The sequence below is a fragment of the Tiliqua scincoides genome, chromosome 7, assembly GCF_035046505.1.
Source record: "Tiliqua scincoides isolate rTilSci1 chromosome 7, rTilSci1.hap2, whole genome shotgun sequence".
Classification (NCBI taxonomy): Eukaryota; Metazoa; Chordata; class Lepidosauria; order Squamata; family Scincidae; genus Tiliqua; species Tiliqua scincoides.
Genome location: NC_089827.1, coordinates 32,075,128 through 32,100,169, shown reverse-complemented (window position 1 = coordinate 32,100,169; position 25,042 = coordinate 32,075,128). Strand labels below are relative to the sequence as shown.

At 44.2% G+C, this 25,042-nt stretch overlaps 1 protein-coding gene across 2 annotated transcripts in view; it reads right to left on the bottom strand.

Annotated features, from left to right (window-relative positions):
* Window positions 1-25,042, bottom strand: part of LOC136656850 (store-operated calcium entry regulator STIMATE-like) — a 48,521-nt gene that overhangs the window by 3,274 nt on the left and 20,205 nt on the right. For both annotated transcript variants that reach the window (XM_066633225.1, XM_066633226.1), the window contains 3 exons: window positions 9,498-9,610; window positions 8,642-8,725; window positions 4,620-4,736 (listed from right to left, as the gene is read on the bottom strand). In XM_066633225.1, the coding sequence (XP_066489322.1) occupies window positions 4,620-4,736; window positions 8,642-8,725; window positions 9,498-9,610 (314 nt within the window). The remainder of the gene's footprint in view (window positions 1-4,619; window positions 4,737-8,641; window positions 8,726-9,497; window positions 9,611-25,042) is intronic.

Here is a 25,042-nt window from a genome sequence, read left to right as displayed (position 1 = left end):
CTCCCCACAGAATTCAAAGAGAACTGAGAGATGTATTATGCAAACTGTGCATGCACACCTACCACAGCAGAATGTCCTACCAGGGAAGTAGGGTTTCCATAATTCAGGATGGACTGAGTTATTCTAGGAAAGGGGGGGAAGGCCCTCCTCATTAACAAGTTCAGGAATAAAGGTGCATTGTTGGCATCCTTCAGTCTCGGAAGACTATGGTGTCACGCTCTGAATGGTGGTTCTGGAACAGTGTCCTCTCCAGTGCGCGAAGCCTGGGTAAAGTAGGTATGGAGGATAGGCTGTTACCCATGCAGCAAATCCCCCCTCTCCATGTCGCTGAAATGGTCCAATGGAAAGGCAGAGGCCAATACGGTTGGTTCCAGCAGCGTTGCAGGAGTTGCCAGAACGTGACTGTGTTCAGCCATGAACTGCCTCAGGGACTCTGGCTCCGGATTTTGCCTCGAGGTTGACTCCTGAAGCCTTTTCCATAACTGGATGTAGCCACAAGGCAGTGGAGGTTTGGGATCAGAGTTTTCCTTCTCTCAGATGAGCTGCTTTCCCAGGCTGACGAGTCCCATCTACCCGGTGGCTGTTTAGTCGCCTCTTATGACAAGTACAGTCAAACTGAGGGCCTATTCTTATCCCCAGCCCCCAGGGGTACATACAAAGGTGCATACAACTCTTTAAACAACATCTACAATCTCATGCTTCCTCCACATTAATCCCTCTCACATTTTTTATGTGGTGAAACCACCAGACTTTCCCCAGACTCTGCTTTAGCAAGGCAGATCTTGTGAAGGGTCCCATAGCAAGATGACAAGCGACTCCTTGCATTCCTGGTTCAACCCAGCTTCTAAACATCTTTCAGACTGACAAATTCTCATTCTGAGACATATGTTGGAGTGGTCACATAAGACTACTCCACCACACTGGAAGCACATAGCTAGTGGTAGTGGATATTCTTTGCATTCAGGAAGGTCCAGGTTCCATCTTTGGTACCTCTAGTTGCAAAGATCTTAGGCAGGAGGAGAAAGGAAAAACCCCTCTGCCAAAGTCCTGTTGCAAGGAAGAGGAGACAATCTACATTCACTGGTGCAGAGTAGTCGGCCAATCCCATGAAGGCCTTGTACATGCATGGCTAACAAAATGAGATAGCCTCAATACTGCTATGACCTCCATCTAAAAAGGCTTCCATCCCACAGCTCTACTGGGTGGACTAGTCCTTGAAGCCAAGGGAAGAAGTTGTGTAAAAGTTCAGGAAAATACCATGCACAGACAGTGCCTTTTGCTGCCAAAAAGGTATACAGTCTTATCAGGCTTCTGTAGCAACACATTCCAGAATGAGAGCAAGGTAACATTTACACCATAGGGTTATCTGACTTGTACCAATATTATTTGCCCACCTCCAGGTTTCTTGCTGCCACAATGAACACAGATATACTATCACAAAGCAGAATACACATCCCAAGAACAGTAACAGATACAAAATTGGAGCAAAGGCATGCAAGAGTGAGGCAGACATATATTCTTACACATAGGAGCAAAAATGTCACGACATTTTTACCTGAGGGCCTGTGAGTTTGATTCAAGTTTGATATGGCCCTTGGGGATTATCAAATTTTTACATTTGCTGCTTCTGCAGCTGGCGCCGAGATCTCCTCTCCTCAGAAGGAGACAAAACCATAGCCAGCAAACCAAAGTGCTATCGCTGCCAACTCAGGGTCCAATCCTATCCAACTTCCAGTGTAGGTGCAGCCATGTCAATGGGGCATGTGCTGCATCCTGTGGTGTGGGGGGCAGTCACAGAGGCCTCCTCAAGGTATGAGAACATTTGTTCCCTTACCTTGGGGTTGCATTGTGGCTGCACCAGTGCTGGAAATTAGGATAGGATTGCGCTCCCAGCTGTTTGAAAGACCAAATGTGCCTTGTACCCATTTCATGTTTTGTTGCCATTTTTACTGATTCTGTGCAAGCCATTCTAGAGCCTTACTGACCAACGAGTGGAGAAAAAAAGATGCTCAAAGTAAATAAATATTGCCCAAAGAAGGTCCTGTGTTTATGTCTCTGTCCCAGGATTCCTCTGTATAAGCTCAGGCATAGTTCTCTTTTTGGAACCCCCACTCATTTTCATGATGATGTTTATGAATTAATATAATGCTTCTTATTTTGGAACAAGCCACTAATGACCACAGTGCCACCACAAACAGCCGACAAATAGCAGTGACAAACTCGCTCATGTTCTCCACAATGCAGTGTAGCCACAGGGCAGTTTGGGGAAAAATGGCTACAGCAAAAAAAAACTGCTTAGGGGTTCAGTCAGGAACTGCTTGTCACAAGAAATACTTTTTTCTTCATGTTGCTCTTACTTTCATTCATTTTTCTGTCCATTATTTTTAAAATTAAAACAATTTTTTTCTTGCACATATCTACTTTTTAACTGAAAATGTTTATTTTTCATTCTTAGGTGTAAAAATCACATCATCTCACTAGGGGTAACCACCCCATACTTCTTCCCACATTACCAATACAGAAAGTGCAGCCTCATTCAAAGAAGGGAAGCTCAAAACAGCTACAGTACTGATAAAGACAGAGAATTTTCTTAAAATTCCAATTTAAAAAAAAGAAGAGTTGTCCACTGGCCATGATATTACAACAGGGATTCACGAGGTCTCCTCTTACAGCTGGGGGCTTTGCAGCACAGAGTTGCAATTTAGACAAAAAGAACCAAGATGGTCATAGCATACATAGGGGGAAGGGAAATGAGATGGACTGCTTATCTGCTAGGCTGGTTTTGCCCTTTGACCACAAGGACATCTGCAAACAGAGACAAGAGATCCTGTGCATAACTGACAGGAGCTGATATACAAGAGCGAGAACAAAGACTCATCACGAACCTATTATGGATAGTTTCCTTTGAACTTACAAGAAAGGTTGTAGAGGATGTTGAGACTTCTTGTCTATTCTAGGGAAGGGCAATAAAAATGTAGACTGATTCTTGGTCTCTCCATTTCATGGCCATTGTAGACAAAGTGCAATGAAGTGGAAGAAAAGTGTCCTGTACCGGAACACTTTTCATTAGTATAGTTTTCCCACAGACATTTTGCAGACCTGATTCAAGAGCTCAACACACTTTACCTGGTTGCTATGTGTCCATATTCTTCACAAGGCATTTATGCAGATTGCACAGCAAGTAGCAGCCAGAGGCCCAATCCATCCCTTGAGTTGTTCCTTCCCTCTGAATTTCAGAAGTCCCTTCCTCTCTTTATGCACCTCATCTGTATTCTTCCATGTGAGCTGAGGTACAAAGGACTCTTGGCACCTATGCTGAACAGCAGAGGCTTTGGCAGAGCCCTCTCCTGATTCATACACCTTGGAAAACACTCTGCCAGAGCACCTGCTTTGCATGAAAGATGTCCCAGATTCAACTCCCAGCACCTCTCATTTAAAAAAAGAATTAGGTAGCAGATGCAGGAAAGGTTTCTACTCAATACTCTAGAGCAGGAGTCCCCATGTGTATATCATCATGGGGCACCACAGGATGTCCATGGTGTTCCCTTCTACCTCTTCTCCCAGGTGCCACACCTTGGTTCTCACAAAATCGCGTGAAATTTGGGCACCACGATCTTGGATCTTGCAAAATCTCATGAGATCCAAGATGGTGGTGTCTGTCTGAGCTGGGAAGCCTGCAGGGGTGCGGTGACTCAGATAGGGCACCAGGATGAAGATCTCTTGCTGTCTTGAAAGAGAGTTTGAGAAACTCCCAGAGAGTTTGAAAATTGGATGAGGGATAAGGGGATGAATGGCCTTATTTAGTATAAAGCTGCTTTCTTGTTTCAGACATACCACCTCAACTATTTACTTTTGGTTGCTTGTACCTTGGCTCACTTACAGGACATTACAGAAGGATCTTGGCCATGGTGAAGGGCATTGCTAATTAACATAGCACTATCATCAATGTACTACTTGGGGGAGTGAGCAGCTGAGATGTGTAAGGGGAGAGCCCCACCAGATCTTTGATTGAGTGTTCCAAATGGGACAAAGGGGGTCAGGCCCCTTTTGCCTTCATGGGTAAATGGCCATAGGTGGAGTCAATGTTACTGGCTCTCCAAGCCTTATTCAGATCAAAATATGGTCATTTAAAAATTGCATTGGACAATGCACAATTTGCCTCTGAAATGGAAATAGCTAATCTTTACTAATTTCAATGCACTGAACATGAAAACGACAATGAAACTGGCTATAGTTTAGGAGAAAATAATTGCACTGCAAGCATAGGTGGTGGGAAAGAAGCGGACGTTTACCAGTACATGTCTATGGGAACTATCTATTGTGGATGTCTCACAAACCATAGCCAATTTTGCATTGTCTTTGCCATATTCATGTTCTGCATCTCAAAATGTATAAGAAATGACTAATTTAACCTTGGGGGCATGACCTGTATAAAAATTTGTTGTCCAGAATTACTTGCTGAATTAGCAACAAGGAGTTATCATATGTTGAAATTATACAAGCAGGAAAAGCCTTGTTGTCAGGACCGTTGAGCTCCCAGCTGTCACTGATGCAGCCAACTACCAAAGTTTAATGACTGGTTATTCAATGCAACGGCAGCAACAGCTTTTTGCTCCTACCTGGTACTCTTCATTCTTCACAGCTTGAGGGTTTACTATCGTGTCTCCGATTTCAAGACTTTCCTTTTGCTTGTGCTTCCTCATGATCAAGCTGTCCACAACCCAGAACATAACAGCCTTACGAGAAGGAGGAGTTTGGTCACATCAAATGCTAAGCATTTCAGAGTTCAGTGCATCCTTTCAGTTATCAAAAATATAAGAGATTCTAAGTCTGGGCAGAGCAGCACAAAAGGGGGCCATTCAGAGCTCTAATATGCCAGTTGGCATCAGGGGGATGCCCACAGACATTCTCATTCACACCTTCCTGGCTAGACTTCAAAGAGCCTATCTACAAAAATAATAAAATTAGGACTGATTTATCAAAAATGAAGATATGCTGAACTTCCTTGTAACTACTTAAACATAAACTTTACTGCCAATGGGCTTTGGTATCAGAAACATGCCATTTTAAATGAAAGAGGGGGAATCTGATTTTTTGCTGCATTTCCCCACTGGTAATGCTAGGGCAATTAAATACCTAGGGTAGAGTTAAAACAGATGTCTGGTCAAGAACACATCTCCAGTCACATGTAGGCAAGGTAAAGACTATACAAGGCCCACACATCAGATTTGAGTTGTATTTAGTTATCCAATGTATTAGCAGATTGTTACATTTAGTATTCCCATGCCTTTTCTGTTATTTTCCAATTGCATTGGATTTTTCCTCAAAAATTTCACAGACAGAAAGCAGCACCCAACATATGAACTTGAGAATGGTTTGCGCTATGCTCACAAGTTCTGCAAAACTTCAACTTTTGCTTCCAGCTCAAAATTTAATGCATCCATTCAGAGAGATGGCAAGGAATCCATTTAAAATATTTAGGTTCTTGCCTTTCCATCTGAATTTTAAGATGATGAATTCAACTAGCTTACAGAGCAGGTGGTGAGCAGACTTCAGGATAGTGAAATCAATTCTGGTTTACCTGAATAAATATGTAAAAATCTGGCATTGTAACCTGAGGCCTCCAACATCTAGAACAGGGGTGCCCAAACCCCGGCCCGGGCGCCGCTTGTGGCCCTCAGGGACTCACAATCTGGCCCATGGGGAGCCCCCAGTCTCCAATGAGCATCTGGCCCTCCGGAGTCTTGCTGGAGCCCATGCTGGCCTGACGCAACTGCTCTCAGTGTGAAGATGACTGTTTGACCTCTCGCATGAGCTGTGGGACAAGGGTTCCCTCCACTGATTCACATCAGTGATGTGGAATCAGTGGATTCCCTCCACTATTTCACATCAGTGATGTAGCAGTGGCAGTGAAGGAAAGGCTAGTCTTGCTTTGTGCAAGGATTTTTATAGGCCTTGCGCTATTGCAAGGCATTCGTTCATTCATACAAGTTCCATCTCTAATATATTCATTTATGTAAATTTATTCAAATTTGAAATGTAAAATAATTCGGCCCCCGACACAGTGTCAGCAAGATGATGTGGCCCTCCTGCCTAAAAGTTTGGACACCCCGGATCTAGAACATTAATGGCTGTTGTCTGCATTCTTTTAAATTGCATAAGCAATGGCTCTGAGAGCAAGACAGACACACATTTAGGATCAGAGTAGACATTAGTTCAAGTTATCACCCCATGCACCTGGATCAGACCACACCACAGAGGAGAAATGTGGCAAGAAGTCACCTTTTAACAGACCCCCCCAGTAGTCTATCCAGAACCTGCCACTCTCCTCCCAGCAGCTGCCAAGAGAGGAAAAGCTCCCACACATTTAAAAAACTGTTTTCAGTATGACATTATATAACACACACATCTAATCTTATGATTTACAGACATTTGAAAATATCAATCATTTGTGTTTGTACATTCCATTGAGGCTTGTTTCTACTTCTATGAGTGACCTATGCTTGCCCTTCTTCCAAAAAGGCAGGCACACTGAAGCCCTCCCACACCACTCTCCAGCAACTAGCTTCCTACTGTTCCTCTAGTGTGTTTGCCAGTTAATCTAGCAAATGGTTAACAGATCTATCACTAATGCTCCAAGCTTCCCTTTGGGTACAATTTGTTATTTAACAAAACAACCTGCAGTGCAATTGCAAGTTTCCTACTCAGTGCAGGTAGTTTTTGAATGATTTCACACTACCACCAAATATGTAATATACAGCATCTTAATCCAGCGCCTCTAGCATCTGCAAGATTACTGGCTGTTTAGGAGCTCTTAAATTGTGCAAGAAAGCTATACTTAAAAGATTCATTCCATCTCTGGAGAACTTCATACTGTAGATACTCACCTATAAGGCAGAAATTTCTGCCAAGAAATCAAGAGTTGATCACCCCCTTGCCTTATCTGCTAGGTGACTCAGGGGTGACCCCTGTTCATGCACATCATGGCAGCAGAGATAATGACAGGGCAATCAATCTCCATGGCGATGGACTCCAGGGCTAGCTGCAGCCAAAGTTTATCTTTTCACTGCTCCTGAGATTTCCATTTAAAACTCAAATAAGCCTCTTTCTCTTTGGCATGATTACACCCAATCCTTCTGCACCCTTGTTCCATTTTTCAAATGTTTGGCAGAGGTCTGATTTTTCAAACACCAAGATGTAATCTTCATTATCAAGATGTAATCTTCATGAAACAAAGTCTGAGGCTACAATTCAGTGCACCATTACTTAAAAGTAACACCCATGGAAAGCAATGTGTCCACCTCTGAGTAAATCGGGTTGCAACTATGGGTAGCTGCACTTGCTCACAGTCATTCCTTGTTGCTTGTCTCTCCACTGTGAATTGAATTGCACATTCCAGGGCCCAATGCTATCCAACTTTACAGTGCCAGTGCAGCCGCATTGCAGCCTTGAGCAAAGGGAACAAATGTTACCTGGAGGAGGCTTTCATAATTGCTCCCTTGGCACAGCACTTATCCCATTGGCACAGCTGCACTGGTGCTGGAAAACTGGATAGGACTTGGCCCCCAGTTATGTGTTATATGTTGTGTGTTATATGTAGAGCCTCTGGCTTAACACACCAGGAACCTTAAAGAAGGATTTGATTAATGGTTCTACCAGTATGTTGATTAGAGTGCACTTTCTCTGATAGTGTTTACAAAAAGGTTGTGAAGAGAAGAATTTAAAAAGTTAAGGAATAAAATGTATTTTATGATCTTTTACTATGTTTTATTATGGTAGGTTAATTATTTTTCAGGATCTGGCCTTGGGTAAAATTAGACAAAACTATAGTCTAAGTTTAACCCCCCCCCCAACTTATCCATGGGTCTTAGAAAATTCCATGCTTTTTGGTTCAAACTCAGCTCTCATCTGTGAGATTGACTCACACTATCTGCGGTAATTCAAATTTGATTGCTTTCAAGCAGACTCCCCCCCTCTATATTTCTTAATTTTAATTTGTTATTTGTTTTAAATGTTTAAATTTTGACATTTCTGCATTTTTATTTTGCCTCTCATCTAATGGTTTCAGGGCAGTGTACATGGTTCTTTACCTAGCCATTTATCTTCACAACAACCCTGAGAGGTAGGTCAGGCTAAGAGACAGCAACTGGCCCAGTGATCCAGTCATTCACAGCAGAGTTCAGATCTGAACCATGGTCTCCCCTAATCCTAGCCTAGTTTTGTAAGCACTACAGTATCCTGTATCTCTATGCTGTTTATGGGTTTATGCTGGACTACCTTCTGCTCTTTCAGGGGTTTTGCTCTCTTTTAGGAGGAATCTGAAGGGCACTAGGGCTTCCTTCTCAGACTCCCTCTCTGGCTCTGAGAGGGGGCCACTCAGGTGGCACAAACACCAGAGGCCCAGCCTGCTGAACACTTGCCAGAACTAGCCTGTCCCAGTGACCAGCTGTTGCAACCCACACTCATGGTTTCCCTCCCTCTTCTGCAAACATAACTCCTGTCTGACATCTTTGCAAGCCTTCACCAGATGCAAACTTCATTTCAGTCCAAGAGTGGGAACCATCCAGAGCTAAGAGGGGCTTCCAGATCCCAGCCTTGAAACTCAGTCTAGGATGTAACGTTTCCTCCCAGCATTACTTACATTGACTACAAAAGGCACAACGAGCATCACCAAGACCAGCTCCAGCTGAGGGTCAGGAATGTAGTCCAGGAGTTTTTCCTGAAGCTGGAAAAGTAAACACCATGCACCTTTGAGAGAGAACAAATGCATCTTGCACATTTATCAAGTGTGAACTGAAGCAACCCTTGCCATGTGTCTCAAACTGCTGTTGCCTTGATTTTATAGCTTCTGGCTTCTTAGATAATTCCACAGCTGGACAAGTAAGCAGACCTTACAACAGCAGGCTTCGGTGCAGGTTAGTGCAGTGCAGTTTTCTGAAATGCCAATGCTTCATTAAAGTAATTTATAAAGGGAAGGACAAAAAGTGTATCCATATACAAGAGCAGAGGGAACACAACAGCCCTAAGCAACCAACCCAAACAAATGAACTCAGCTTGCAGTGCGACCCTATGCATGCCTTCTCAGAAGTAAGCCCCATGATGTTCAATGGGGCTTACACCCAGGAATGTTGAAACCAATGGATGCAACTGTATGCAAACAGCCAAGCTACATATTTAACAAAGTCATATGACAGTTATCTTCCTGGACGGAGGCTGCAATTTTGTTTTTAAATGCTCTCCATCAAAAAATTCCCTGCATGTAGCAAACCAGAATATCTGGGAGATAATTTCCAGACTAGTCATTTATTATGTGCAAGGGTGTAACATTTTTAAAGTAACACCCCCACCCCTGCAGTCTGAAGTGGTGCAATACCTGGACTCTCCATGTGATTTTACAAGATATGTGGCTCATCCCTTTGAGTCCACAGGAAGTTAGGCAACTGAATGCAGCAAGCACGGTCTCTGCCCTCCACCAACAAAACATGCATCTTTCTTACCTTTGTCCAGCCAGGAATGAGCAAGACAAGGCTTATGACAGCTTTCTCAAAGACCATGATGAGTAAATAGAGAATGCACTGGCCAATCCAGGCAGCTGCCTGAGGAGGATCACCTGCAATGACAGAAACAAACCCAGTCTTCATGCATTCAATTCAAGAGTGACTGAGGTAATGAAGAGGCATTTGTTAATCAGAGCCCCACTTTTCCAGGACTCCCACTTACAAATCCCTATTGTACAGTGATGCTCTCACAAGATGATTCAGAAGAGCCCTGCCAGATCAGACTATTGGTCCATCCACTCCAGGATCCTGCTTCCCTCAGAGACCAAACAGCTGCCTTCAGGAAGGCCATAAGCAGGGTATGAAGGCAACAGCCCTGCCCACAGTTGCCTCCCTGAAACTACTGGAAGTGCCATTTTGTCATCCTATTAGCCGATAGACAACCACTATGAAGTTGTCTAGACCACATTTAAAGCCAACTAGGCTGGTGGCCACACCACACTTTGTGGCACAGAGTTCTGCACCATAAGACGGGCTTTTGGTTTTTGTTTCATTGCACAAAAAGGTGCTCTGCCAATGATTCATAGAATGGCAGAATACGGCCACAGTATCACACACTTATTATTCTGTGGTCAGAAGTGTTCAGTAAGTCCCAAAGCACCAACAGACTCGGTGGACAAGAGACACAGTAAAAACAGCCAGCTTCCATCAGAGCATCTAGCCCAGCCTGCTGTTTAGCAGACAGCTACATGTTCTCAGAAAGCTCACGATTAGAACATGAATGGAGGCAGCTGTTGCCCATGCCCAGAATCAGGAAGCACACACGACATGTAATCAACATGAATTGCAGCCATCGGACCTAGTCAGGCAGACCTGGCTTAACCCTGCCTAAGTAGTCCTTATAGCAGGTACCACAGTATGTTGCAGCAACAAATTCCACTGGTTACATTTATATTGTGTCACAGAAAGAGATGGACTACTTTTTGCCAACACAGGAAAGTCGGTGGTACCTGTCCAGCAATTTTTTTCAGATGTTATCATACATGTTTGATGTGACACCCCAACACAATTTACAATGAAATACAGCAAGATGTATAAAAGCATCATCTATAAAAGCAGCAGTAACACAAAGCCAGAATAAAATCAATCACACTAACAGACTTGGGAAAAGGAGCCTTCACAGGACACCAAAACCATGAGACAGTGCAAGGCAACCCTCCTTAGGAGGCACGTTCTAAAGACAGGGTACACAAGAGACATCCTTTGATGCCTTGTAAGAGGATATGATGGCTGCTTTTTAATAGTTTGATGGTTTATTGTTGCTGCTTGGCTTTTATTGTCTATTTTGCACCGGGACCCACTTTTTAGAATGACAATCTGTCCGGGACCCACTAAAGTGATGTCATGGCCAGAAGTGACATCATCAAGCAAATTAAAATAATTATAGAGTAAACAAATATGAGGAAGCTAGCCCTGTTCCACCAAGTGGATTTTCTCTGTAGTAACATCCCCACCCCACAAAAAAGTAACATTTTCAGTCCGACCTAGTGCCCAGATCAATTTAATTTCTTATATTTAAACCGGGACCCAGTTAGCTTAAGAAGTTTAGAAAAGAAAAAAAAACCATCACCTTACCAGCTCAAGCCTCTCTTTTAATTCTTTTTTGGGGGGGAGGCTGCCTTCTGGAGCATTTGTTGAGCTCCATTTTCATCAGATTGGAACCATTCCCTTCATTCATTTCCCTTTGCCTGACCAAGGCATGTTTGCTGACTCATGGCAGAAGGAGCCAAGGCATGTTTGCTGACTCATGAATAAACGTGACCATGTAGCTTAGTTTCACTTTTCATAGGGCTCAATACAGTTGTCAGCTTGGAGGGAGAGACTTCCTTCTTGGGTGTTTTTTGGGGGCTGTGTTCATCAGATTGGAACCTTTCTAGTGTCATTGGATTCCTCTCAGCCTGCCCTTTCCAATGGACTAAGGCAAATTTGCTTACTCATGAGTAAACTCATGATATGGCTCAGCTTCACTTTCCATAGGGCTCCATGCATTTGCCTTCTCAGCTAAAGCTTCGTGACCCATCAACAATCAGGTCGCGACCCACCAAGTGGGTCATGAACCACTGTTTGAGAAACACTGGTCTATTTTATAGTTTTATTTGTATTTTATCTTTTATGTATCTTAATTGTTGTTAGTTACCTTGGGTGCCCTTTGTGGAGAAAGGTGGGGTACAAATCTAATAGTAATAATAATCCTATCATGGGGCCACTATCCACCTGACCTTAGATGAGATTCTCAATACCCAGGCAGGTTCATGTGAGATCGTTCTAGCCACTGGGCTAATGGAAATAAGTGTGCTGTGGGAAGGGATTGGCCTCCATCCCCAAACAATAAAAGGTGTGTGTTAAACTACTACAGTGATTCAACCAATAGTGTCAACATTTTCTCTTAACCAAGAGGCCCAGGCCAAGAGAAGTAACCAAGAGAAGGGTTACAAAAGCCCACCAACTGTGTTCAGAAGGGCCACATTCTGAACTTCCTTGGAACTGTGCATGCTCACAGCTGTCTAGACTAGACTCCTAAGAATTCCTTTAACTTTTTTTTTTTGTTTGTTTTTTAAGGAAACCAGCTGAAATGCTGTTCCCATATTTGGTGATCAAACAGGCCAAGACTTATTCCCTGCCAATATTGCCCAGGAGGACTGTAATTTTACAGATTTTGGAGAAACTGATGGGGTCCAAAACATTTCTCCAGGAATTCGTGCAACAGACTAACTAAAAATTGTACAGAATGCTAGTCCACAACAAAGCCAGTCATCAATGTAAGTCTGTTTCAGGTGGTTTCTTTGAACAGATGCACACCAAGCTATTCAGTTGCAGATGCTTTCAGTGGCTCCTCTAGGACTTCCTGTCTGGACAGAGTCCCACCCCTTTTGTGTCCTGTGCCAATGTTTCTGTTTAGGTATTTTGGCAGAACAAAAGGGGGAGTGGAGAGAGAATATTTCTAGCCCGCATTCAATAGAAGAATGCCAAATCAATGGACTTATTCCATTAAAAGCAACTGAGGAGCACCACACCTCCACTTCCACACACATCACCGTTACCCCACAACATTGAGTAAACAAGCCTAAAATGTCATTGCTAATTAAATAAGCGAGACAAGCCAAGGTCAGCCAGGGAGACCTAATAAGCAACAACAAGAAGCATCATTTATTATCCGTTATTGACATATTCTGAGGCCACCTCTTCGAGAAATTCTCCAGTTTATTCAAAAAAACATCCAGATGTTCTCTTTTGGGGGAACATAACAATGGTTACTAGGTTTCCAAAAATTACAAAGATTCAGAAGCAACCCACTGGCTCCTGGAGGTCAGTCTGCTGCTCAGGACGGCCAGTTTTGGAGTATCTGCAGGGAGCAACAGTGTCAAGACTTGTTCTGGGGCGACTGAGGTTCAAGACAGCTCCATGTTTTTGCAATGATCTGAGCAGGCAATCGCTGCACCCAATTAGATATGCAAAATGAAGAAACACATACTCCAGAAGTACAAAGTTCTTGAGAATGCACAAAGAATTTTCCCATACCATTCCTACAACCACAGACAGCCTCAAAACGTCAGAGGTTGAGTAAGCTTCCACAGTAAAAGCAGTTACTTCTAGGAAGCCAAAAATGCCACATTGCAAGCAGCAGTTGACTTTTATTTCATCAGCAGTTCGCAAGTGCAGGGGCGAGCACAGCTTGCCTCAGCCCTGCAGCAGCCAGGGCAAATCTTACAGTATTGCAAAGTTATTGGCCTCTTCTGGAATTGCAGACATCTGACAGGAACACAAGCCATCAGTGGTAGAAGTCACAGCCAAGCAGCAGCAGACCTCCCCAGCCTTGCACCTGGGGCAAAGGTCCATGATGGAGCCTCCTGCAGGCGGTCGCAGCCCCCTCACTCAAAAAGCCGCTGCCCCCGCTCACCTGAGGCTCACGGAACCTCGCACGACCTCCAACTACCTCTGTGAGGTTCCCCAACACTTTAAACTGTGCTTCTGGGAAAGCAGAAGCACAGTTTCTGCCCGTCAGGAGCCTCAGAGAGGCTTCCATGGGGTCCTAGCAGCTGGCGCCTGAAGCGTTTGCTCCATCTCGCCTACGACAGGTTCGCTGCTGCAGCCAAGACCTCATTTTGCTGGCTGCAAGAATCAGGGGCACTGCCTCTATGGGATGTAGCCGTCTCCTCCATAAAACTCCTGTGGAAACTGTACTCTGAACAAGAAACTTAATAAAAAGAACTTTTTAAAAAGTTGTATGTTATCAAACAGAAATTAATTTTTGTAATTAGCAGGGGTACCAAACCTCATGATAATTAAAGCATCTCTTTTGTTGTTTCAATAAAGTTAATGGTTTTAAAATACTTGATAGGCTAATCTCATTTCAAAAATTTTATTTTAAAAAGTTATTGATGATTCCTGCTGCTAATCTGCAGGGAAGACTGCAGTCCCACACGTGCACCCTGTCATGAATATGTACAGTTCAGGCCTAGTAGCATTGCAAGGCCTGAACCAAGCTAAAACAGTAACACAGAAGTGGCTTGCATTTCCTAGCTGCTAGGATTTACAAATCAATGGAAGGTGATTATGTAGCACCTAGGCAGCCAGAAAGATCCATTAAGGATGGAATGCAGCTGCAGATCTCCAGGGGGAGGGGAGAGGAGAGGGCGAGCTTCCAGCCCCACTTCCGGAGGAAAGGGTCTTTGTTCCTGGTCTCTGAGTGAGAGAGGTGGTGGGTGCACATCCTGCCCCACTAGGACCATGTGGCCATAGGTAACTGGCCTGAGGATCTACAAAAGAAGCTGACCCAGGTGAAGGTTAGAGAATAACAGAGTTAGCCAGTTAGCTTTGTTGTTTTATGCTGATATGTTTCCTAGAAGTTTTTTATGCCTCTAGCATTTGCTGCCTTTTTGTAACTTTTGTAGCCTTATGTATTTAATAAAGTAGAAAATCTTTTACCATGTTGGTTCATTGTCTGTTGGGGACAAAGGTTCAGAATCCTGCCTAGCCATTCAGCAAGCTGCCAAAAATCCTCATTGTGGACTAGAAACCTGAGGACTGAGACTTTAAGTAAAGAAAGTGCTCAGTGCCTACAAGGGATATAGTTAAGCCTAGAGGGTCTCGGTTCCCTGGACTGAGGCACTGGCTCTTACAGGGTGGTGGCAGTACTACCGAACAGGGATCTTTGAGGGCTCTAGGGTTCAGAACCAACAACTCTGAGCACCCAAAACCCTGGGAGTGAGACACAAGTGTACGACACACCCCTGCAAGGAACATGCAACAGAGATGAACAGTGGGCCCTCAATTATCTCTGGGATCTTGCAAACGTGCGGTCCCACACCCCACTTTCGGTAGCCGCAATGCACAGCCACGCATCGAGAAACATGGAAGTCCAGTATTCCTACACTCATTTCAAGCAAGCAGCCCAGAGAGGCTGAAATCAGCCTCTTTTGAAAACGTCAATACTGCTCATGCGTTTTACCCTGCAGCAACATTCACACATTGAACAAACAGCACAAGAGATTCAGAACTGCTTCCACTGATTTGTGCAAAAAGTGTCTTTGGATGAAGTAGCGATATAGACAATATTTGCTTATTTACTCAATTTATATCCCGCCTTTCTCCCAGAAGGCACCCAAGGTGGCTTGGATTGGATTGGATTGTTATCCCTGATGCGCTTGAATTTTGCTTTCGCTTGCATTCACAATAGACTTCCAGCTGGTGTGCAATGACTCTTGGATAGAAAAAGGTCAGCTTACAGAAGAAACCCACAACAAAACCACAGTGGCCTTTAAAAGGTTTCCCAGCTGCTCAAACACCACTAAATATTTCCAGATGCAACCACAAGCCTGGATGCAAATTATATGCTTCTTCAAATGCTATAACTGCCCACCTGTTTCTGCCAATTGGTTTTCTACCTCTGTGTACAAGAGGGATACAACACATGCATTCAAGTTCTCTCTCACTGCCCAAGACCACATAAAACAAGGACAAAACTACCCCCAAACCAACACTGCCTTCCTAGTTCTTGAATTAACTAAGGGCGCAATTCTAACCTCTTATGTCAGTATTTCCCAGCACTGGCATAACGGTGCCAATGGGAGGTGTGCTGCATCCTGCAGTTGGGTGTCACTCATGGAGGCCTCCTCAAAATAAAGGAATGTTTGTTCCCTTACCTCAGAGCTGCATTGCCCTTACCTGCTGACATAAGGGGTTAGGACTGCACCCTAAAACAATAAGGTAAAGAGTGAACTTTTCCAAGAATCAGAGCACTGGAATTAGAGTGCAAAGATCTCACAAACCAGAGGTACTTAAAACATCTGCAAAAAATTTTCTGGCTTGTGAAATAAGTTACAAATGAAGTATTTATAGGATAAGATGGAAGACAGGATCCAAATATTTGTGCAACTAGTTCATGTGCTGGGGGTTGGGGTGTATGCTTGTTTTCCCACCAGCAGCCTTCACTTCCACCACTACACACTGCCAGGCAAAACTATATTGAAGTCTGACAGAAGCCTGCAAGATGGTTTTGGGGAAACCTGTAGATCAAAGACAAGACCACCTGAAATGAGGGGCTTTGGATTAACATTGAATAAGGATCAATGAATCACATTTCATAGAACCTTAAGAGTTGGGACCTACAAGGTCATCTAGTTCAACCCTCTGCCTGTAACATAGAGAATCTCCAGCAGGTAATTGTCAAGTCTCTGCTTGAAGATCTCCAGTGAGGGAGAGTCCACCACCTCCCTTGGCAATCTGTTCCACTGCCAAACTGCCATTACCATCAGAAATTTTTTCCTGATGTCCAATTGGAATCTCTTCTCTTGCAGTTTGTACCCACTGACTCTAGTTCTACTTTCAGAGGCAGTCGAGAACAAATTTGTCCCTTTTTCCATATGACAGTCCTTCAGGTATTTGAAGAGCACTATCATATCCCCTCTTAGCCTTCTCTTCTTCAGGTGAAACATACCAAGTTCCCTCAAACTCTCCTTGTAGGACTTGTTCTCCAGTCCTCGGATCATCCTCATCGCTCTCCACTGAACTTCTCTCTAGTGTGTCTGCACCTTTTTTTAGAGTGAGATGCCCAGAATTGGACACAGTTCTCCAGTGAGTTCTGACCAATGCAGAGTAAAGCAGAACCACAACTTCTTGTAACTTGGAAGCTACGGTTCTACTAATACAGGCTAAAATTGCATTTGCCTTCTTTGCAGCAACATCACACTGCTGACTCATGTTCATTTTGTGATCCACTGCAACTCCAAAATGCTTTTCAAATGTTGTGCTGCCAAGCCAGGTATCTCCCATTCTATACCTGCGTATTTGATTATTTTTGCCTTGTAGAACCAAGTGTAGAACCTTGTATTTGACCCTGTTGAACTTCATCTTATTCATTTCAGCCCAGTATTGCATCCCTTCATCCAAGTGATTGATGAAGATATTAAGAGAACCAGGTCCAAGAGTTCTGGGGCACCCCACTTGAAACTGTCATCCAGGTTGATGCAAAGTCATTGATGAGCACCCCTTGTGTACAGCCATCCAAGCAGTTGTGGGTGCAACTAACAATTGTAAACTAGCCCATATTTTACTGAATTGCTAAAATGTCATATGGAACCCCTCTCAATTGCTTTCCTGAAGATAGATTATATCCACAGCATTCCCACCATCCAGTAAGTTAGCAACCCAATCACAAAAAGAAATGAGATTTTTCTGGCAAGATTTATTTTTGACAATCCATGCTGTATACTACTGATCACTGAGTTGTTGTCAAGATGTGTGCAAACTGTGTGTTTGTGTAATTTATTCTAATATCTTACCTGGTGTTGAAGTCAGACTGACAGGTCTGTAATTTCCCGGGTCTTCTTTTTTCCCCTCCCTTTCAAAGATTGGGACCACATTAGCCCACTTCCAGTCTAGCAGCACCTCCCCTGTCCTCCAGGATTTCTCAGAGATAATTGAAAATGGCTCTGCAAGTGCATCTGCAAGTTCCTTTAAGTACTCTAGAGTATAGTTCATCCTATCAAAATGACTTAAATTCATTTAGGCCAGTTATGTGGTTTCTAACTAGTTTCCTTGTCAATCCTAATCTGCAGACCCATGCAGTCCAGGTTTTCATTACCTCTGTGGGGATGTAAGCATATTCCCCCATTACCCAAGGATCCAGCATTTCTTCCTCATGATAGTCACAAAAATGCAGAGAGAGACCAGCAAGGGAGCTGGGGGGGGGGTACCCTACCCTGTCACTGGTCTTCCATCCCCAAATCACCTCCCAAGTTGCTTGTATCGGCTGAGGAAAAAAACTCCCAACTCAATATTTACTTTTGGCCTAGTCTCCTTGGATCCTGGTCTTAGTCAAAGCTGGGGACATGCATGCAAAAAAATGAGATCTGTACCTAGGCAATCTAAATTTTGCAGCCAAACCAAAGAGAAAAGCAAAACCTGCAGTCTGCATAAATGATGCAAATCGAGCACCCTTCCATATTATGAGGTTTTGAATATGCAGGCAGCTGAAAAGCTAGGGCAGGACCTGAAGAACCCATAATCACTGGAAAACTTCTCTCTCTAACTTCTGCCATTTCAGCAGGCAATGCCCACATACTTTTCAGGTATCTCATTATAGCCACAAGGACCAGAAACTTGTTTTTTCTCCTTAGGAGCTAAATTCTATGCCCACAACCATCTTCTCTGTCTTTTCTGATCTGTGATTCACAGGGGACACACATCCCTAATCACAGACAACAGCAGACTACTTAAAAATTAAAAGAACCAGGATGTCAAAGTGATATATTCTAAGTGGGCAGAACTCAGCAGGAAATTATTCACTAGTATCATTTATGGGCCATTTAAACAATCAATAAAACTGAATATCACATACCCTAAGAACATAAGGAGAAGAGTCTTGCTGGATCAGGCCAAGGGCCCATCTAGTCCAGCTTCCTCTGTCTCACAGCAGACCACCAGGTGTCTCAGGGATCACAAAGACAACAAGATATCCATATTCTGTGCCACACTCTTTCATCTGCATTCAGATATGCTACCTCTAAAACCCGAGGCTGCATATAGTCATTATGGTTTGTAAACTATGATGGATTTTTCCTTCATAAATCTGATGAATCCCCTTGGAAAAGCATCTACACCAGCTGCCATCATCAGATCTTGTGGTGAGGAGTTCCACAGATTAATCACGTGCTGGATAAATAAATAAAAGGAGTAAAATCAATAGGAAAAAAATTAGGATGAAACAGAATAAGCAAACACCACAGCAAAAATGCTATTATCAATTCCACTGAAAAGGCTTTTGCAAGAGTGGAAAACAGCCAGCCTCAGGGTCTAATGGGAGCTTCACTTGGAAAGTTCTGCAGGCCAAGCATTTGGGGGGGGAGGGGGGGATGGACACATCAGCAATCGGAAATTTGGAAAATATTGAGAAAGCTGGATTGGGTTACCTGCCTCAAGAGACTAAACTGGAAGTGTTTCTGGAGCCATTCTTGGTCAGGCCAAACTATAAGTTAGCCTCTGAATGAACAGTTTCCAGATAGGAGAAGCTGATTTAGCAAAATGTTTCAAGGTCTGATGCAGGGCTGCTAGTATTATCTTTATATTTACCCATATGCTTTGTTGGGGTTTTTCCCCTCACTGTTTGCTGGAGGTTAAATCTCCTGTAACCAGAGAGGCTGTTTCATATCAGGATCAGATCTGTGCTGTTCATTTGTGCTGGGAGGAAAGATACATGATGATATCTGGCTGGGACTAAAAGAAAGTCAAAGTAACTGCTTGTTTTTCAAATTCAACAGACCAAGCAAGCCAAAAAAAGAACATCTCTCCCCAAAGGCTGCACGTGCATCGCCTGGAAAGGCTATGAGACAGCAGAGTTTGCAGAACTCTGCAACCAACACAGAACACTGAGGCCCAACACAGAAACAAAGTGCAAGTGAGAGAAGGGGCTGCTAAATGGGATATAAACACAACAGAAGATGTTAACAGGAATTCAGGGGAAAAAATACTAGGCGTGTCTTCTCAGACATAAGCTCCACTGAGGTCAAAGGGAATTACTCCTAGGTACGTGTGCATAGGATTGCAGCCTAAATCATTTTCCTAGTCCACTCATGGGAAGAGAATGAAACAGAAACAAGGAGGTAGGATGGACTGCACTATTTCAGGTGGTGAATTCTAGTTTTGGATGTTCTCTTGTGCTGATTGAATTTCCACTGTTGGTGCTGGAGTGTGCAAGACAGGCCTGGCTCATACACTGATCAGACCAGCAACACTCTGCATGATGAAGGTCCAGACAAATTCTTGGGTCCTTGCCACACAGTGTTCATGTGTGAGGCTGCTCCATGAAAGGGCCTATCTGCACCAAAACCTAATTTACACACTTGTTCCCTTCGTCTTTCTGGGAGCAACAGCAACAAAATTCAAATCAGATTTGTGTGTGCACAATGACTGGTGAAAGGAATCAGCAGCACATATCCACTGCTTCACTAGCCAGAGATTTCTAGCCCAATAAGCATACAGCTGGAGATGCTAGGACTCTCTGACGAGCCTGAACAGCATAACTTGTGCAGGCAGGTGGAGGAAGTAACTGGTGGGACAATGCGGGGGGGGGGAGGCTAGTGACAAAGAGGTAATCTTGGGCCTAGGTGTGGGTGACAAAGTGGCCATCTTCATCATCATTGTTCTGTGACCTCTGGGAGGCCAGGCTTCAGCACCTATAACCAAGGCACCATGGGGAGACCAGGAAGGCTCTAGTACGGCTCTTTCATCAGGTTGTCACACTCCAGCACCACAAGAGTGTGGCTCCCTATGCATTTCCAACCCTTTCGCCACCTCTATCTTGTCTCAAACTCCAGCCCTGCAGGGTGTGGAGACATCGTCGTGGCAGGTTGAGGAGCTCAACTGCCTTGCCTTGTAAGGGAGCGCTACTTTTGCTCAAAGCTGCTCTTGTGTGCACTGGGATTATTTTTAATCTGTGAAGATTCCAATGCAGTGAGCAGGCCAACAACCTTCATATATTACTCCTGCTTTGCTGGATCTTTGGGGAAAATATACACAACCACCCCTACCCTGCCACAAACTAAGGCAGAAATGAGAGCAGGAACTGTTCAGGCAGCAAACCCAGAAGCCAGCAAGCCTAGGCTAATAATGTCACTACTACTCTGCAGAGAAGCTGAAAGGTCATTTCCATTTAAAGAGAAAACATTTTACTTGATAGTCCCACACTGAAGGGTAGGAAGGCAACAGAGAATGTATCTGGTTGAATGATAAGCAGTCAAAAACACACACAGACTGGACGGTTGCAAAGTCAGTTCACTCACTTATCAAATGTGATATCCAGAAAAGTAACAAATCCAGAAATGTGTTACTTGTAAAGGGGCTTCCATCTATCAGACATTTGCCAGACAAACTCCTGCCCGTGGGACAGTAAGAACAACAAGCCTCCTTCTCTCTGACAAGCACCCCCCCCCATTCCTGGACCCCTGTGCTTACATGAAGGAAAAACACTTCATGTAAGCAGAGCATATACTCATACTCTGTATATGAGTATATTCTCATATACTCAGAGCACTTTTCTATATTATTCAGAAAAGCAGCAGGAGGAGAGCGGTTCTTTAGGAGATCATGTCCACCCCTTGGTGAAATAACTGTAGTGAGGTAGTTGGACAGGAGCCACTAGGCTCCCTTCCAAGCCACTGACAAGTTCCTAAACAGGGTTCACAGACATAAAATCTAGAGCAGTGTTTCTCAAACTGTGGGTTGTGGCTCACAACCCACTAGGTGGATTCTGAGCCAATTTCAAGTGGGTCCCCATTCATTTCAATATTTTATTTTTAATATATTAGAGTTGATGCTACCATGGTATGTGACTGCATTTGGGGAAATGCTACAGACCTGTACTTTGAACAAGCTACTATGTATATTCTTTTATCAATAGAATCATAGAATCAGAGAGTTGGAAGGGACCTATTAGGTCATCTAGTCCAACCCCCTGCCTTAGGCAGGAAATCCTCTTAGAGCATCTCCAACAGGTGCTTGTCCAGCCTCTGCTTGAATGTCTCTAGTGAGGGAGAGTCCACCATCTCTCTTGCCAATCTGTTCCACTGCCAAACCGCCGACTGTCAGGAATTTTTTCCTGATGTCTAATCGAAATCTCCTCTCTTGCAGTTTGTACCAACTGGTTCTAGTTCTACTTTCAGAGACAGCTGAGAATAAATTATTCCCTTCTTCCATATGACAGCCCTTTAGCTATTTGAAGAGAGCTATCATATCCCCTCTCAGCCCTCTCTTCTCCAGACTGAACATGCCAAGTTTCCTCGATCTTTCCTTGTAGGGCTTGCCCTCCAGCCCCCTGATCATCCTCATCGCTCTCCTCTGAACCTGCTCCAGTTTGGCTGCATTTTTCTTCAGGCAAATGGAGGCTCTACCCTCTAGACCAGACCTCCTGTCCGTCCAGACTCACGTTCGTCCTGTGATCCACTGCAACTCCAAGATCCCGCTCACATGTAGTGCTGTCAAGTCATGTATCTCCCATTTTATACCTGCATAGTTTTTGCCTAAGTGCAGAACTTCGCATTTATCCCTGTTGAATTTCATCTTATTCATATCAGCCCAGTATTCCATTTCGTCTAGGTCTTCCTGGAGTCTTCTACTTTCTTCTATTGTGTTTGCTACTCCTCCCAGTGTGGCGTCATCTGCAAATTTGATGAGACTCCCTTGTATCCCCTCATTCAAGTCATAGATGAAGATATTAAAGAGAACAGGGCCCAAGACAGAGTCCTGGGGTGTCCCACTTGAAACTGCCCTCCAAGTTGACGTGAAGCCATTGACAAACATCCTCTGTGTATGGCCGTCCAACCAGTTGCAAATCCATCTAACGATTATATCATCAAACCAACTTTCTGATTAGGATGTCATGTGGGACCTTGTCAAATATTTTACTGAAGTCAAGATATATTACATCTACCGCATTCCCACAGTCCAGTAAGCTAGCAACCCGATCAAAAAAGGAGATGAGATTTGTCTGGCAAGATTTATACTTGACAAATCCATGTTGGGTTCTATTGATCACTGAGTTGTTGTCTAGATGTGGGCAAACTGTGTGTTTTATTATTTTTTCTAATATCTTCCCTGGTATTGTAGTCAGACTGGTGGTGGTGGTTGGCAGACTGACAGGTCTGTAATTTCCCCGGTTTTCTTTTTTTCCTTTAAAGATTTAGACCACATTAGCCTACTAATTAGACACTAATTAGCCTACAACAGACACTTCCAGTACCTCCCCTGTCCTCCAGGATTTTTCAAAGATAATTGACAAAGGCTATGCAAGTACCTCCGCAAGTTCCTTTAGTACTCTAGGATGCAGTTCATCTGGTCCAAATGACTTGAACACATTTAGGCCAAGCAAGTGGTTTTTAACTAGTTCCCTGTCAATGCTAAGCTGCATTCCTGTGCCGTCCAGGTTTTCATTACCTCTTCGGAGATGTATGCATATCCCCCCATCAGCCAAGGACCCAGCACCCACATTTGCACAATCCTTCTGATAGAAGATGGACGCAAAGTAGGAGTTGAGCAGCTCCGTCTTCTCTTGGTTTCCAGACACTAATTGACCATCCTTGTCCAGGAGCAATCCCACCCCCTCGTTTCTCTTCCTTTTTCTTTGGGCTTATCTAAAGAAACCCTTCTTGTTATTCTTGACATCCCTGGCCAGCTTTAGCTCGTACTTTTAGCTTTATCATTCCTGACCCTCGCCCTACAAGACTGGGCTATCTGACTGTGCTCCTCCTTGGTGATAAGTCCCATCTTCTATTTCTTATACATGTCTTTTTTAATCTTCAACTCACCACTGAGTTGCTTGTTGAGGCATTCTGGGTTTTTTAGGTGTCTTCCCCTTTTCTTTTTCATAGGAATTGTTTCTGCTAGTAAATGGGACTTACTCCTGGCTAAGTGTGGGTAGGACTACAGCCTAGGATTGTTAAAAATTTCCCTGCCAGATTATGTCACTTCTGGTCATGACATTTCCAGTAGGTCCTGACAGATTCTCATTCTAAAAAGTGGGTCTGCTGCAATGAATTTGCTTCAGGTGCCACCAGCTTCTTCACTTTTTACTGCAAAAGCAGCTCATGCCCTAGAATTTGTAAAGTGTCACATAGGAGACATCTCCTACCCACCCATCTACCTCCCCTTCTCTCTGCAGCCTGCTGAATAAATTCACTTGGTGGAACCAGCAGGCTGCAGAGAAAGGGGGAGATGCTCCACCAAAGCTGAAATCTTATCCACACTTACATAGGAGTAAGCCCCATTGACTATAATATAGACGTGCATAGGATTGGGCTCAAAGTGAATTTATTTAGCAGGCAAGCGAGAGAGAGAGATGGGAAAGCAACCCTCTTCCACCAAGTGAATAAGAGTGGCGACTTGGGGGGAGGAATGTTTGAGAAGAGAGGGGGCCATCAGCTCCTGGGACTGCAGGTGCGTTTGCTGGGAGTTTCTCTACAGCCATCACTCCAGCTCTCCCTGCTTGTTGTCAGGTCTAATGAGGGTGCCAGGCTGGGAGCGTCACCAGGCAGCAAGCAGGGTAAGGGCAGAAGGTGGCTGTGTTCCAGGGGTGGAAATGGCTGGAGGTGTCCCCAGCACCGGGGTGTGGCACCTACTTCACCTCTTACCACTCAGGAGGGAGGCACATTTGGGTTCTTTGCCAAATGAGAGCCAGCTGGTCTTGAACAATGCCAAGGTCCAGGCTGTGGTGCTTCTCTCCCCCCCCCGCACCCTCTCAGGCCTGCTGCGGGGGGGGGGGGAGACCAGGGAGAGTCAAAAATTGACCTGAGCAGAGAGAGAGAGAGACACTTAAAGGCCTTCTGAGGGCCAGGGAGGCCAAGGCCTCTATGAGGGGAGGCAGTGAGCGGGGGGGGGGGGTGTGTGGCACCTCCAGGGGGCAGCACTGAAGGCAAGATGGTGTACATTTCACTGGTTTCAATAAAGACTTCAGAAAGAGCACCTCCCTAGTGGGTCTATTTAAAATACTGGATTAAATGTTCTGAAGTACAGGCCCCATTTTTTAAAATTATGTACACAGCACTCCTAATATGGAGGGCACTTTACACAGAACCCTGCCCCAAGAGGTTTACAATCTAGATACCTATATGAAGAAGACAACTGATGTGGGAAGCAGATGCATCAGTTCCATGTACTTTAGCTTCAGTTTTGTTAGGCCATTTTTAAGTGAAGCCAGTGCTCCCTGCATCAACATTGCTCAGACTTCAAAGCCTCCACTGCAATGGGGGGTGGGAATGGGGAGAAGAGGTTAATCGCTTATTTTTCAGACCAAAACAAGTTCATTTGGTTGCTCTAAGTAAGGGAAAGTTTTGTGATGGAAATGTTTAAAGCTACCATGACAACAGAACCAGAATCCACCCACATGGTCCTCAATCTGAATTTGAGAGCAGAGACAAAGGGCTCACATTTCCTACTCTTACGTTTGAACAACTCACAAACAAGCCAGTCACAGAACATTCTAGAAGCCCTCTTCA